This window comes from Cebidichthys violaceus, unplaced genomic scaffold (genome assembly GCF_023349555.1).
Source record: "Cebidichthys violaceus isolate CVI_PGR_0920_01 unplaced genomic scaffold, fCebVio1.0.p SCAF_495, whole genome shotgun sequence".
Taxonomy (NCBI): Eukaryota; Metazoa; Chordata; class Actinopteri; order Perciformes; family Stichaeidae; genus Cebidichthys; species Cebidichthys violaceus.
The window spans coordinates 47-16,729 of record NW_027176700.1 but is presented as its reverse complement, the minus strand read 5'-3'; the positions used below and the strand labels follow the sequence as shown (position 1 = coordinate 16,729).

The following is a 16,683-nucleotide window of genomic DNA, read 5'->3' as shown; positions in this document are numbered from 1 at the left end:
AATTTATATCTATGTATTTGTTCCACACTGTGAGGCAGGCAGCTTGTTAATGAAACGCCGGCGTCGGATCGGTACTCGGTATCGGTTCATACCTGCTCCGTGCAGCGGTTGTCGAAATTCAGTTTTTCCATCGTTCTCAGGAAAAGGAAGGGAGCGAGATGTCATTTTTGCTTTTGCTCGCCGTGAACGAGTCCTGACAATCTCCGTCCAATGTGAGGGAGAGAGTGACGCTGCGCTTCCCCCCTTCAGGAAGACCTGGATGTTCTTCTTCGTGGGTTCGGTGTCTGAGTAGCGTTTTAAAACAAGCAGCAGAACAGGAGGGGAAACGACGCAGTGACTCTTTACTTAAAGACAATAAAGATTTTGATTTATTATTTTCAACCTTTTGTAATGCATGTGTTGGCTCGCTGGCCAAACGTTGTCCTAGCCCCCATTGCCTCCCCGTCTTTATCCGTTTCACCGTTGCATGTCGCATCATTAGCCCATCAGATCCCGTTCGGAGCGCCATCTCCACGAGGAGGGTGAGTTAATGGACACGGGGCGGATATGACTTGTGTATCCATACGTATAAACTCATGCCCGCTGTAATGCGTAGTAATGATAGGACGAAAGCGTCGTAGCATGTGACACTTGATTATGTATTGTGACATTGTAGCTTAATGGGCTTTTTTTCCCTCGTCGGGCCCGCCTCATCTCCAATGCCCGTCGACGTGTGACGGATGATTGAGGCCGGACCACTTAACCTCTTAGCGGAGGAGATGAGTTATGCCTTTTAATGTATGGCGACGCCTCACTGACGCGCAGACGGCGTGTCGTAAAAAAAAAAAAAAAAAAACGCCAGCAGAGAATCAAAACGAAATACATTCAGGCGTCATGTCCCACCAACTTGATGAAACAATGCATATATGCACATGCTTCTATATTTTATATTGCTCCAAAGCAAGCACATAGAGGAAACTAAGTGTGCCTAAAAAAACTCGATCTGTTGACGAAAGGCCGAAGTCTTTTTTTTTTTGTTTCTTAATTCCCTTCATTCCCACTTTCGTTTGCTGTGTTTCATTCCTACTATAACGTGTAACGGCTGGAGTATGTGTGCAGCAGAGGAAAGGAGGACTGAACTGCATGAAGGTCGAGGCAGACGGGGGGGGGGGGGGGGACAGTCCAATGATTTAGTGTGAATAGCTTACAGGTGACAAGGCAACAAAAACTCCACACGGCAGCGATGATGAACCGACAAGAGGGAAGCGCGAGACCGGTTTAAGTAGCGAGTGACTGATGAGGGGCGTGAGAAGCAGGTGAATGAGCAGCAGGTCGGGTGACTGAGGGGGAGTTACTGCTGCGTGTGAGACGTGGACCGTTCAACGTGAGCATTTATCCTCTTTTTGATGCAACGACGTCGCGATGAAATCAGACATCGTGAGACACAATTAAGTCGTCTGAACTAAGATTTCTCAGAAAAACTGTTTTTTTTTTTTTTGTGTTTGATTCAGACAAGAATATACAAAACCATGTGGTTCCATCATGAAGTCAAATTACCAGAAAACACGAAATATTGTGATATATATATCGTAATCAAGATATGAAATCACCTATAAAGGGATTGAAGATAATATCGCCCTAGGACATCATAACTGCGACATCACCCATTTCTTTGTGGCCGCTTTGAAGTCTTGATTTCGGCGTTTCGGTCTTCAACATCTTGGGGGTTTTTTTGGAAGCAGAAGTGACACGAGAGGGTGGAGCTAAGCACAACCGAACGCTGAGTCATCTGAAACATTTTTAGGTGACCAAAACAACGCCCAATCAACTTAAATGTAGTGTAGCCCCGCCCCCTAAATCATCCCCTGCTTTATGGTTCTGTTTGACTCTACATGGAGCATAATGTACTAAATGAACATCATGCTGTATTGAAGAAGACTGGAAACTAGAGATTGAGACCATAAACTCATGTTTACAATGTTTACTGAGGGAATAAATCAAGAGAGAAGTAGAGTCATTTTAGACTAGACTTCTATACAACCAGAGGAGTCGCCCCCTGGTGGACACTAGAGATTAGGACGTGGCTGAAGAAGAGGGATAAAGTGTGACAATAATAATAATCTCATATTATGGAAGCCTCTCTGCACGGCTGCCTCTTAATTTCTGTCGCATGCTTATCTCTACTTTTTTTTATTTGTGTTTGATGTCATTTTTTTTAATCTTTTTTTTTATTCCAGTGCCCTTCCATTTGTTGTTTTTTTTACATTTTGAGATAAAGCCAGGGAAGCGAAACAATGCAAACCTCCAAATATAACCCGTGACCGTGACCTAGCTGGACCTCCAGCAGCAGCAGCAGCAGCAGCAGCAGCAGCAGCAGCAGCAGCAGGCCGCCTCCTCTGCTGCCGCCGCGGTCACTTGACTGTCCGGTGTTTCGTTCCAGACGGCAGTCCGCTGACCTGGTGGCTGGACCGGGAGGGAGAGAAGCGGAGCTACTGGGGGGGCTTCCTGCCCGGAGTTCAGCAGTGCTCCTGCAGCCTGGAGGAGAACTGCGTGGACATGAACTACTTCTGCAACTGTGACGCTGACACCGACGCATGGTATGCAAAGCACACACACACACACACACACACACACACACACACACACACACACACACACACACGTGTGGCATTTCTAGTCCAGGAGGAGTGTTTTCTTTTTGCAAAATATATTTAATTTAAAGAGGTGTTTTGTATTATTTTTTTCAACCCAATTTATTTTATGATGCTTTTGGATCCATATTGCTGCAGCAACGTTGTATATTGCATTTCATAGCTGCAGTATTTATTAATGAATCAATCGTATAAGTGGGCACATGGGAGGTTTTTTTGGGGGGGTATAGAACACTGATTTTCTTGCAGTATAAAGATTCACTATTTACTATTGTTCAGCACACAATCAAAAATCGTTGGTCCGTGAGATCATCATATTCAAGGACGAGTCATCTGAGAAGTAGCTAAAGCTGTCAGACAAAGTACAATATGTACCTGTGATGAGTAAAAAACAGAGTACAATATTTGTAGTTGTCTAGAAGAAGAAAGTAGCAGGATATGGATATACTTAATTAAAGTACCTCGACTTAAGTAGACCTACTTAGTTACACTCCACCACTGCCACACACTGCATCCTCCGCAGTGATCCCACTAAAACCGACAATCACATCCGTCATTGATGGATCAGCTGTTTCATTAGACCACATTAGCTAAGCTGTTCCTAAATAAACTGGCGACTAAGTGAGTAAGAAGAACTAATTCATATCCGTGATATTAATCAATCTGTGGTTCATTCATGAACTACTGTACATCCCTCCGTAGAAAAGCTGCGTGTGATTAATTAATCGATTCATCTATTAAGCATTAAAAAAAAAAAAGAATCAATTCAGAGAGAATATTTCCAAATCGAAGTGAAAGAGTGTTTTTCTGCTCATCTATCTGCAGTGATTCACTCACAACTTCTTCAACCTCCGGAATGATTGATTGCCGCTCGTGCTCACAATCACAATCTAATAAGACTTTTTAAGCGCTGAAGGAAAGAAAAACAACAAACCCCCCCCCCCCTAAAAAAAAGGGCTGCATTATGTGTTTTGTTGCGTTCGATGCTCTGAACGTCTTTGTTTGCCGTGCGTTAATCCACTGCAAAGCCTCTCTCGATTCAGCTCAGTTTGCATATTTCCAGAGGCAGTTGTCTGCATTGTGATAGATTGCTCCCCTTTTTTTTAATGTGTTTACTCTGCGTTCTGCGCTAATGCAGAAGAATGGAGGCCTTTATCTGGACCTCCCAGAAAGGCATCTACCCCGAGGCCGCTGTGTTGCCATCCATTCATTTCTCTTTTTTTTTGTGTGTGTGTGTGTGTGTGTGTGTGTGTGTGTGTGTGTGTGTGTGTGCGCGCGCCACAGGGCTAATGACACGGGAATCCTCTCCTACAAAGACCACCTGCCAGTGAGCCAGATAGTGATCGGAGACACCAACAGGACGGGCTCTCAGGCCGTCTACCACGTCGGCCCTCTGCGTTGTTATGGAGACAGTAGGTGATCACCTCGGTGGTGGAGCCGCCGTGCCAAGATTTGGCTGCAGATGGAGGCCTCGATTCCCAGGCTTTAGGGCCGATCGGCGGCAAACCGAGCTAAAGACGATGTCCTTATGCCTCACGTGTTTATCCACGGGTTGACAGTTCAAGTTAATCTGCTGCAAGTCGGACAACTGGCTGTGTCGACTGTAAAATCGGATTCTCAAACTCCTGTTTTGGAGCCAGGCAGGGGGGGGTGCCAAAATGTGGGGCAACACGGCAGGGGGGGGGCAGTGCAGCTGGACAGCAGCACTGGAACACGAAAGAGGTTGTAGACGGTTATTGCTTCATGTCCCACAGTGAGCTGTGGACAAAGGGCAGGGAATTTTTAGAAGCTCATCTGCAGTCAAATGAAGTCCAGGCCTCCCATGGTGTCTTTTTATGTCCACGAAAAGGAATCAAATATGTCTTCAATTCTGCCACGAGAGCTCTAGAATACCTCCTCCACGGGTCCGCCGCACATTATGAGTCGTTCTGGTCGTGAGCTGGACTTTTATGTGAGGAATGTATGAACATAAACTGTTTTAATATGCAAATAGTTGTATGGCAAACTAGGGCTGCACAAGTATTCCGATGTTAGCCGCAATCCCGATTTTGGATCTTTCCAAGAGTGTAAGAGTTTCGTACCGTATATTACGTCGTGAGAGCAAACGGGCAGCGCTCTTTATTTAAATGTGAAGGAAGCAATGAACATATGTTTATCCCTAAAATCAATTAATACTAGTGATAGCTAATTAACATAATCAGGATTGTCATTTTGGCCATAATTGTGCAGCCCTAGCTAGCAACTCTGCTAACAGAAGCGTTTAGATTCTAGACAATGTTACGTTACTACCTTGAAATTGTCCTTTCATGCTTTAAAGGCGCTACGTTTGATATTCAGAGCGTATGCGTCGCTTCCACGCGGCTCTCAACGTGTCGGCGGCTAGCAGCTAACAGAGCTAACAGTGCTAACAGAGCTAACAGAGCTAACAGTGCTAACGGTGTTTAACCTGATGCACTAAAAGCAGAGAGAGAGAGAGAAAGACTTCATTCTCTGCTCAGGTAGACATCACTCCTCTATACCGTTACATCAGTTGATGCTGTATGAATGCTCTGAATATCTAATAGAGAACCTTTAATGAAGATACTTTCCATTTTGTTCTGGTACCACAGCCTCACGCAGCATTGTACTCTGCCAACGGAAAGTTCTGTGCTCTTAAATAAAGCAGCTCGTTAAAAAACATGACATCTTTGTACAACCTGAGACACAAAGACTGTCTCACCGCAGACACGACGGCGTTTAGTTGTTGGTTAAAGATAATTAAAACTGTTTCCACGTCTTCTCCTCGCTGTTCTGTGAATAACGGATGTGCTCGTTAAAAGACAAAACGGAGCGGCGGCGTTAGAACATCTGCAGAACCTCTTTGGGAGGTTGAGGCTCTCTGCTGGTTGTGTGGATTTAAACTCCACAGATCACCGTTTTGCTTTCTGGTTCACGACGGGAGTCGACGCCGGAAAACACCGGCGACAGATCCGGTGTCATGTTTCATTAACTTGTATTTTGCAAACAATGCAAGTGAGGGAAACAAGGACACGAATGAGCGTCCTTGTTTGGTGTGCAGCCCTCCCCCCTTTGGTCGAGAGTCTTCCTACCTCCACTTTACTCTCATCTTGCCTTTTTGCTTTCAGAGTCTCTGTGGAACGCCGCGTCTTTTTACCAGGAGTCCTCCTACCTCTACTTCCCCACCCTGCAGGCCGAGCTCGCCTCCGACATCTCCTTCTACTTCAAGACGAGCGCTCCTTCGGGAGTGTTCCTGGAGAACCAGGGCCTCAAGGACTTCATCAGAGTGGAGCTCAGCTGTGAGTCGACGGTTAGACACCGGAAACTAGAGAAAGTAGAGAAAGAGACGTGGCACACGGCAAGGACATGCACACACACAAAAAAAAAGAAAAGAAAAGAAAGGGTCCGCCGTACATAAGAACACCCACAGAAGCTGTCAGCGATATTTATTCTGCCTTTTCTCAGAGGGAAATGTTGGCCGTACTGTACTTGACAGTTCAATTTCCCCGAGAAGCAGGCTGTCAGGTCTGCACCGTGTGATGTAGTCCTAATGACACAGTCAACAGCTACGTCAGGCTGTCACGGGAGACTTTAAGAGCATGTACTTACTACCCATGTAGTGGAGCTGAAATCCTTAATGAACACACCAGATGGGGAGGAGGTGGGGGGAGATTTCCTTGTAGATTTACTGGGGGAAAAAAAAGGAGATGAAATCAGATATATTTATGCAAAAGATTGACTTGTTTACACCAGTGCCAATAAAGAAATACGCCGTAGCTGTAAGGTTTTTACGATTGCATTAAACAATCTGGGGACGTGATCTTGTGGCGTCGTCCTTCGGCATATTTATTGTAGGTGTTGGGGATTTTTGAAATTGTTGATTGCGGGTGTGTGTGTGTGTGTGTGTGTGTGTGTGTGTGTGTGTGTGTGTGTGTGTGTGTGTGTGTGTGTGTGTGCGTGCGCGCGTGTTTTTTGCTCACAAACCTTGAGGGAGGAGTTCTCAGGATATTCGGAGCCGTTATGTATTGCCGGAGCGTCTGAGACGTTGTGAAATATTGACGAGCTGTCAGCTCAGCCCCCTCATAAATCTATTCAGGTCATCACGTTTTCCCAGCAGCATTGTATCGCATTGCATCAGAAAAGGGAGAAGAGAGAGGAACATAAAGCACCTAATATCACATTCAGTCTGACCTGACTGTGTGTGTGTGTGTGTGTGTGTGTGTGTGTGTGTGTGTCTGTGTGATTCCCTCACTGGCCGTCCAGCTCCCTCGGTGGTGACCTTCTCCTTTGATGTGGGAAACGGTCCAGCGGTCCTGACCGTGAAGTCCCACCTCCCTCTGAATGACAGGCAGTGGCACTACGTGAGGGCGGAGCGCAACGTGAAGGAGGCCTCCCTGCAGGTCGACCAGCTCCCCCTCCGCTTCCTGGAGGCTCCGGCTGACGGACACCTCCGCTTACGGCTCAGCAGCCAGCTGTTCGTGGGTACGCTCGCTGTCAGACTCCACACAACCGCCGGTTCACTTCCACCCGCATCAACCGCAGCGAGACGTAAACGCGACCTTGATATTTTCTCGTAGAAGACAGAAGTCCAATATTCACTGTCCTTTTTTTTTTTTTTTTCTTTTTAGCTCTGTTGCTTATCTCCTCCGAACTCCTGAGGGAAATATCAGGCTCTTAAGCTTTTTAAGTGCTCCGCCGCTTTCAGCAGCGAGTCGCTAATTTTCGCCTGTGCTGGTAACGCCGGAGACTTTTAACTGGAAACGGTGGCCTGCTGCCGGATACTCGGGGTGGGTCAGCGTGAGCGCAGAAACGGGAAACTTGTGGGCAATTAAAACCGAACCAATGAGCCAAAAAAGAAGAAGAAAAAAAAAAACCCCAGATGAACCGCACGGTGGATTGATGATTCACCGTGAGGTTCATCGGCTTTCACATTTTACCCATTGTTAAAACAAGAATGTGTGTCGGTGCAGCTCGAAAGCAAAGGTTCAGATACCGTAACATAACACTCACGTTCCGTTCGTGCTTTTAAGAAAGTGAGTTACCGGTCGATGCTGTAGTTCCTCGTCGTCTGCACAGCGAGAACGGAGAGCAGAATTTGCGGCTAACGATAGAGCAACCCGCCCCTGTAAACTGCTGCGAAGACGTATTTTTATTATTCTTCCATTATTGCTGTGGTTCAGGAGCACAGAGTCTTTCCCCGGCTCACATTTCTCCAGCAGCCCCCCCCCCCCTCTGACATTTTAATGTGTCTCCTTAATAATACGCTAGCCCTCTAGAGGGGACAGACCCCATTTAAAGAAGTGTGTTCTCCATTTTACTGGAGGCCTACAGTTCATGCACTTAATGGGTCATTTACCTTCAGAAATAATTCATCGGAGGAACGAAATGACAAACGGAGGCAATACTCCTCTGTTGATCTCAGAAGGACTGGTCATTAGGTGAAGATTTAATTGTTTTCATAAGACGGGGCAAAGGTGTCGTTTTTACGACATTCTCTCAGAAGATCAAAGTGGTTATGCCGGCTGTTAAGGCTTTCCCTGACATTTTTAGACTGATTACTAGTTTGAAAAAGTAGATGATAAAAAAATAAAATAAAAAAGATTTATGAAAAATTTCCCAGGGTCCCACGTTCCTATGTTCCCAGGGACGCATATTCCCAGGGTTATATATTTTGCAGGGTCCTATGTTCCCAGGGTCCTATGTTCCGTAGGTCATATGTTTCCAGGGTCCTATGTTCCCTAGGTTCTATGTTCCAAGGGTTCTATGTTCCGAGGGTCTTACATCCCAGGGTTCTACGTTTCCAGGGTCCTATGTTCTCAGGGTCCTGTATCCCAGGGCTATATGTTCCCTAGGGTTCTTTATTCCAGAGTCCTATGTTCCAAGGGTCCTGTCTCTCAGGGTCCTGTGTTCCCAGGGTTCTATGTTCCCTAGGGTCCTTTATTCCAGAGTCCTATGTTCCAAGGGTCCTGTATCTCAGGGTCATGTGTTCCCAGGGTTCTATGTTCCCAGGGCTATATGTTCCCTAGGGTCCTTTATTCCAGAGTCCTATGTTCCAAGGGTCCTGTATCTCAGGGTCCTGTGTTCCCAGGGTTCTATGTTCCCAGGGTGTTATATCCCAGGGTCCTATGTTCCCTAGGTCACATGTTTCCAGGATCCTATGTTCCCAGGTTCCTGTATTCAAGGTTCCTATTTTCCCAGGGACCTATGTTCCGAGGGTCCTATGTTCTCAGGGTTCTATGTTCTCAGTGTCCTGTATCCCATGGTTCTATATTCCCAGGGTCTTACAGCCCAGGGTCCTATGTTCCCTAGGTCACATGTTTCCAGGATCCTATGTTCCCACGGTCATATGTCCCCAGGGTCCTCATTCTAAGAGGTTGGCAAAGGCTATCTTTGCAGTTCAAATTGCAAAAGAACAAAGGAAGACCAACATTTCAAATCCACATTCAGCCACTGTGGAGGAACCTTGTCTTCCCCGCAGATTTGAGGGTGTAGATTTCTAGCAGTTCAACATCAGTGGGCTCTAAACTGTAGCTGGGTGATTCCAACATACTGACCCAAGGAAACATACATTGAACATTTGACCCACTGCTGACCACATACACCCTTTGAGAGGTCTTGTTCATCTATGTATATATATATATATATATATCATATATAGGTATATATGATATCCGAAAGCCTGTCCTCTCCTGCTTGATATTACTTCTAGTAACATATGGAATCCCTGCTGTTCGTTCCATCGACATAATAGCACTCGACATATGCCAGACAAATTCAAAAACTTGATTGAAGTATCATTTATCAGCCTCGTGGGATCATGAGAGGAAATCACTCCCACCTGTTTGTCTGTTTGGTTTGGTTTTCTGGGATAAATCAGAGGCGTAATAACAATGTGACACGTTTACATAAAAAAAAAAAAAAAAAAAAAAAAGTCGCCAGTCTGCCACCTCTATGAAGCATTAATTATCAGCTGTCACCGACATTTGTTTTTTTTTTTGAATGTGCATCTCACAGTGATGTTTATATTTAGTCTTGATTGGATTCCACATGCTCCGGTGCCCACAGAGTCGCTCCAGACTGGAATTCAGTAAATGTTTTGTGTCGCATCCTCATCAGCACTTCATTAAGGGAATAAAAGCGCCACATCTGAGCACATCGCCGTTCTCCCCCGCAGGAGGAACGGCGTCCCAGCAGAGGGGCTTCCTGGGCTGCATCAGGACCCTGACCGTCAACGGCGTGAGCTTCGACCTGGAGGAGAGGGCCAAGATGACCCCGGGGGTGACCTCCGGCTGTCCCGGCTACTGCAGCGGCTCCACCTCCCTCTGCCACAACAGAGGGCGGTGCATCGAGAAGAGCAACGGCTACGTGTGCGACTGCTCCCAGTCGGCCTACGGAGGCACCACCTGTAACCAAGGTGAGTCCCGATCGACGAGCGCAAAAAAAAAAAAGCTCTCACGCTTAATGTAATTAAAACAGGTTAATGTAGATTACGACAAATAAATGATCGATCGTTGCCAAGGTTATTCCATTACGGCGCGTCGATAAAAATGCAAGCGATGCGAGAGGCAATTAATACTTGTCCTGGCTCCAGACTCCCGAGAACATTTAAAATGCATTAAACCAAATTATCTCCTGCGAGCCACAGACGCCGACGCCGCCGAGCCCCCGCCGGAGCAGCAGGCTGAGCAAACGGATGGCGTGTGTACAGAGATACGGTTGTGACGACGCAGAGATGGAAATGTCTTTGCCGCAAATGCGTCGGACCACACTGCTCTGTTTGCACTCGTTTCCCTCTCGCTCGATTACGAAAGCGCCGCCCGTGCCAGGATACGGTGAATCCCGCTGGCTGTTTCGGAGACTCTTCTGCTTTATTACGACTTGGATCTTCGTGGCGCCGAATCAGATGTGTCCCCTGCAGGTTATAGACTCTCCCTTTGATCTAGTGTGTCTCTCTGGGAGTTAAAACCTTTCAGGTGTAAAAAAAAAAAAAAAAAATGCAGCTCTTAGATAAATGCTTTCAGATGTACGATAGTGTGATGGCAGGAATTTTTTTTTTTTAAGGCTCTGAAGTTCTGACACGATGAAAGCGCTCCGCTTTAAAAGCAACGGTTTGATTAAGTGAATGTTGCTTCTTTTTTTAAAGTGTGGTGTGTTTTTTTTCAGTGTCGGGTTTATTTTCTGGCCTTTATGTAGAGTATAAATATATCGGTGCGTTACCCAGCAATGACGCGAAGCAGTTGCCTAGAGATCAGTGGATGTGCAACTCGCAGAAAGCTGTGGTACGACCAGGCGGGCATCCTGGAAGCTAATGCTGAAGCTGCCCTTCAAGCTGCATTCTCTCTAGTGTCCACCAGGGGGCGACTGCTCTGGTTGTATAGAAGTCTAGTCTAAAATGACTCTACTTCTCTCTTGATTTATTCCCTCAGTAAACATTGTAAACATGAGTTTATGGTCTCAATCTCTAGTTTACAGTCTTCTTCAATACAGCATGATGTTCATTTAGTACATTATGGAACATTTAGAGTCACATGTCTTATTAAGCGTTGACCGAATCGTCGTCTTTTTCTTTGGAGAGGCGCGATCAGCTCATCGACTCTACCGAGTTCGTGTCGCGTAAAAGACGGCGAGGGTCGCAGTTTAACTTGCAACAGGAAAAAGACCAGCTGTGCTGCAGCATCGCTCTGCAAGAGGGAATCGTCGGTACACAGTGCATATACAGTGGATGCCCAGAGTTCACACACACACACACACACACACACACCTATCTCTGAAGAAATACATTGTTTTTGGACAGATTTTGGACAATAATAGTGCCCTACCTCTAGCTGTACCCACTGGGCACAAACAACACTTTTTGCCCCACTTTTGATTGAGTTGTGTTGATTTCTCCAGCTCACACTTTTTGTGATATTCTGAGGTGTAATGAGCATTGCAGCATCTGGAGGCTGTGAGCTGAGCCTTTTATTTCCGTCTTTCTTCCGCGCAGAGGTGTCGGTGTCCTTTGACACGGAGTCCTCGGTGACCTACACCTTCCAGGAGCCCTTCTCGGTGATGCAGAACAGACGCTCGCAGGCCTCCAGCGTTTCCACGGAGAGCAGCAGCAGGGCCAGGGAGGACACGGCCTTCAGTTTCGTCCACCTCCCAGAGGCCCGCCATGCTGCTCACTGTCAGCACCTTCAGCCAGCAATACATCGCTGTCATCCTGGCCAAGAACGGTACGTACTCCGGCCCTCGCATTCATAGTGTGAAAAGGACCTGCTGCACGGTAATAACTCATGGCCGTGACATATATAGTTATGTCCGCCGGGCGTCAGCCTGTGGGGAGATCATGCCTTCAATTGTGTGTGTGTGTGTGTGTGTGTGTGCGTCTGTCCAAGGCTAATCTCTCACATTACTAAAACCCATGAGAATGACATTTTATACGCTCATTTATGACTTATGCATGCTCAAGGACCTCTCGCGGTTGCGGTGACTGTCTCGTTCCGACGTTGACTGCCGACTCCGGGGTCCGCTGGTGATCAACAACACCTCCAGTAGCGAGGAGGCATCTCTGGCAATTTGCTCGGTCTAAAAAACAAGCCTTACCCTCGTCGGTTGTTTTGGCCTTCGTCGCGGACATCCAGTGGAAGGTTTGGTCTCGTTTTGAGCCTGAGCGTCTCCAGCAGAAGTCCATACCCTGTGTGTTATGATCCGCTAATGCCAGACACGACGCAGGATGAATAAATCCTCGACACACACCGGGACCCAGAGATCTGCTCTCTACTGACGCGTGAAGCCCTCAGATCTGCAGCTCTCAGTCGAAAGGACCAGTGAGGACAGCGAGGACACACTGGTGCTTTATTTTGAAAGGTTTTTTTTTTTCTTTTTCGGGATGAGCAGTCATGGAATCATTTTTTTCTTTTTATTTTCAGCTAAGTGGCTCGGCGATTAAACCGGCTGTCGAACTGTTTGCTTACACGCTCGAGTATTTAGAATTTGTAGAACCCGCTTGGCAATTAGTGGATCACAGGGCTGAAGAAAATCAATCCACTTGTTCCGTCTCTCTTTGTCTCATCGTTGGACTCAGCGCGGATGTTTCAACTCTGGTGGCCTTTTGACAAATTGAACGTCGTGGACCGACGGCTGATGACTGTTTTGACGGCGCCGGAGGGAACAGAGAGCCGGAGGTCGTCGGGTCTTAAGCTGTGTGTTTTACTTCGGCCTCCTCTGTCTGACTGTAAAAACACAGTTGTGATACGGGTAGACAAGTTAACATTTAATATTTATTTATCTACTGACAAAGAGCTCCCCAAAGAAGTAGTGGCTTTCGTGTTGTCGGGCTGCGACTCGACAGGAATGTCAAATAATGACAAAAAACAGGTAGAAACAGAACCAAAACGGAGCCGGCTCAGTTTCTGATATGAAGGGAAAATCCCGGGCTCTCGCAAGCTGACACAATTGCGTTACCATGGTTACCGGTTCATTTTTTTTTTTTTTTTTTTTTTTCTTGCATAATTACACAAGAGATTGCTTCCTTTGACAGCGGGCTGGTCCACTTTACATTTGCACTACAAGCTGAGAGAGAGAGAGAGAGAGAGAGAGGGGGGGGGGGGGGGGGGGGGGGGGGGGGGGGGGGGGGGGGGGGGGAGAGAGAGAGACGCCCAGAGTTCACCTGGAGATCGTCATCTTTAGGGAGAAGAATCCACTTTACATGAATCAATCATCGTCTCGTTGCACTGCAGCAACCATTGTACTCTCTCTCTCTCTCTCTCGTCTCTCTCTCTCTCTCTCTCTCTCTCTCTCTCCTCTTCAACCTCTCTGGCAAGGACTGATTGCGAGGACACGTTTGCCTGTTAAAACATGTCATGAAACCTGGGATATCTCAAGAGGGGTGGTGTGTGTGTGTGTGTGTGTGTGTGTGTGTGTGTGTGTGTGTGTGTGTGTGTGTGTGTTTGTGGAGGGTCTGCTTAATTAACACGTCGGTGAATCTCAAGTTCTCAGCCGCTCGGTGTCGAGCAGAGCGGAGCGCGAGGCCGACGGCGAACAGGCAGCGAATGCGCTTCTTACTGGCGCCGCAGCTGCCAGCGTCGAACACAACACCCGGCGCCGACCCACACAAACTGATTACGGGCCTAATGAATAGATTTAGCCTCCGCTGTTCCGCTCCGCCGCCGCATCTTTAATCACGGTGGGTCTTACGGTCCAATACGTTACACCAGTCCAGAGGCACGGTAACAAGTTGTCGTGTAGACATCTAATAGAAAAGCGCACTCAGTCCAGGTGTGTCTCCCCCAGACAAAGAAGAGTTGAATCTCCGTCGGTCATCCTTCCCCGGCTCCCTTTGAGTCAAGACGGCAGCGAAGATAACAAAAAAAAAAAAAACAGGGATTGATTCGTCTTTTATCGTGAGTCATTGAGTGGATCACAACATATCCTGGTATGGAATTAATCTGCAGGTGCTCCGATTCAAAAAGTGACCCGGCGAGGCATGTTTTTTCAGCTCAGCCCATTGCCGGAAATGTCTTTAGCTACTGATGCAGCGGTTGAGGAGCGAGAAGTCAGCGGCCAATGACGGCATACGACCGTAGATAAAAGGCACTAGGCTGATTCAGTGAGATTAGCTGCGGACAGAAAGACGGACGGACGCACTCACGCGACTGAACGCATGATCTCCCTAGCTTACGCCGAGCAGAGATAAAAAAAAAAAAAAAGACAGAACAAACAGAAAAAGACCCGACTGCGATCGGACTAAACTGTTCCACTTTAAGTCTGGAGAACATTTCAGACTTTCGCCCGCTGCCGAGTGTTTCCCCCCGCTGTCAGCGCTGCATCTCAGCGTTGTCAGCCTCTGACACATGAAAGGCCTCAAAGCTTTAAACTGACAAGCCTTTAAGCCGCATCCAAAACTTGGGAGCGTGGCGTTGAGTGACGGGGCGCGGTTGTTAGTCGGCGTCCCGTAAGTCACTCTTTTGTGGTAAAACAGAACTCCTGTGTGTTCCTCGGGTCTCCGCAAACACCGAAGGGCAAGAGGGAGACACTTCATCCACAGTGACCTTCGTCTGCAGGAGCACCTCCGAGGATTTGAAATGAATCACTACACAGAGAGCCCTTCACCTACAGACCGGGAATTGTAATATTGACCCAGCTCCACTTGACAATGCACAGCTATCTGACTCTTTGATCTGGCAGCGATTGTGTGTGTGTGTGTGTGTGTGTGTGTGGTGTGTGTGTGTGTGTGTGTGTGTGTGTGTGTGTGGGAGGAACACTGAGCACATATTGACTTTTCTTTTTTTTTTTCTGTGTGGGAGACGAGAGCTCAGAGATAAATATTTGTATATCTCAAAAGGCAATTGAAGAAGTTTAGATATAGCAGTCTATTTATATATATATATATATATATATATATATATATATATATATATATATATATATATATATATATATATATATATATATATATGTGAGCAGACCCATCATTTCGGTTAATCACTGTATTCTCCTCTGCTGTGAGGCTTCAAGTTTGCTTGAAGCCTGCAAGTCATGTCAGTGGACTGGAGTCTGTGGCTTTTTTTACGTTTGCGTTGAGCTCAGTTATAGAGTTCTCGTTACGAGGTGCTCTGATGGGGATGAAAGTCCTGCACCCCTATGGAAATAGAATAATCATGGCTAGAAGTAAAGAGAAATCAAAAATGGATTTTGTGCCGTGTAAAACAGTTATAGTGCCATGAATCATGAAAGAGAAGTTGAATTTCCTCGATTATTTACCTCACAAAAATGAGAAAACAATGGAATCTATATATCAACCATTTCTCCAAGTGCTCAAAAGTGTTGTTAATGGAGGCTCTATACTATATATATTGAGCTATTCACCTTTTTACAACCTCTACTTCCAGCCAAGTCTCATGGACTTGTTGTCCCGTGACTGTCGGTCTCTGGAGAATCAATCACCGCACTGAGGAGCGCATCATTTAATGCTTTTTACAGGATCCGGTTTATTCAGGGGCGAGATTCCAACTGAGACGCGTGGAATAAAATGTTTTTAAGCTTTTGTTTCGGTGGCTTTTCTTGCTGGAAGCGTCCATTGCACGCGGTGTGTTCAAGGACGTTTGGAAAGATACAAATCTGACGATATCAGGCGAGGATGAACGGTGTAGTCTTGGCGGTTGTTGAAGGTGCTTTTCCATCCCGCCGGTGGGTTTTGGGGATCAGAGGAAAGCTTACGGTTGTCTTTACGCGCTTTGTTTCCAGGGAGTCTGCAGATCTGGTATCACCTTCAGACCGACACGAGTCCAGACGTGTTCAGCCCCGTCCTCACCAACCTGGCAGACGGACGACTCCATCGGATCAGAATCCACCGAGTGGGAAAGAACCTCTATGTGCAGGTGAGCCTCCTGACATTATTTTACGTTACCTTGCGCTACGTTATTACATTCCCTCTGATCCATAAGAAGAAGCACAGCCCTGCGTTTAGCCTCATCTAACAGTCTTCATTAGCAGATGGAATTTGCGTTTCCAGGAATTTCAACCTCCCCCTCATAGAGGACCGACCGTTCCACAAGTGAGCAAGCGCCATCTGCTTGCGAAGACCCTTAGATGTGGTTGAAAGCTCCCTAAAATTCTAGAAAGTGGCGCTTGAGTAAATATTATTTTGTTATTCTCAACATATTTGACTTTGCCAGGCGGCGATGTCAAGTTCTGCCAAGTGAAGCCGATGCTTCATGTTGTTAAAGCTGCATTCTCTCTAGTGTCCACCAGGGGGCGACTCCTCTGGTCGTATAGAAGTCTAGTCTAAAATGACTCTACTTCTCTCTTGATTTATTCCCTCAGTAAACATTGTAAACATGAGTTTATGGTCTCAATCTCTAGTTTACAGTCTTCTTCAATACAGCATGATGTTCATTTAGTACATTATGGAACATTTAGAGTCAAACAGACCATAAAGCAGGGGATGATTTAGGGGGTGGGGCTACACGCTGATTGACAGGTCTCTTACCAGAGACGCATACGCCGTCTCTACGTCACTCCTCCACTTTCCAAATATGTCGCCTTTGCTTTTTTTGCAACCGGTTGCAAAAAA

At 46.6% G+C, this 16,683-nt stretch overlaps 1 protein-coding gene across 1 annotated transcript in view; it reads left to right on the top strand.

Moving 5' to 3' along the window:
• Nucleotides 1-16,087, top strand: part of LOC137887262 (contactin-associated protein-like 5) — a gene marked incomplete at its 5' end in the record, with an annotated part of 29,740 nt that extends 13,653 nt beyond the window's left edge. The window contains 8 exon segments of the mRNA XM_068730103.1: nt 2,420-2,576; nt 3,915-4,042; nt 5,756-5,926; nt 6,891-7,109; nt 9,802-10,041; nt 11,614-11,762; nt 11,764-11,842; nt 15,855-16,087. Of these exon segments, the coding sequence (XP_068586204.1) occupies nt 2,420-2,576; nt 3,915-4,042; nt 5,756-5,926; nt 6,891-7,109; nt 9,802-10,041; nt 11,614-11,762; nt 11,764-11,842; nt 15,855-16,087 (1,376 nt within the window).
• Nucleotides 16,088-16,683: the final 596 nt, after the last annotated feature.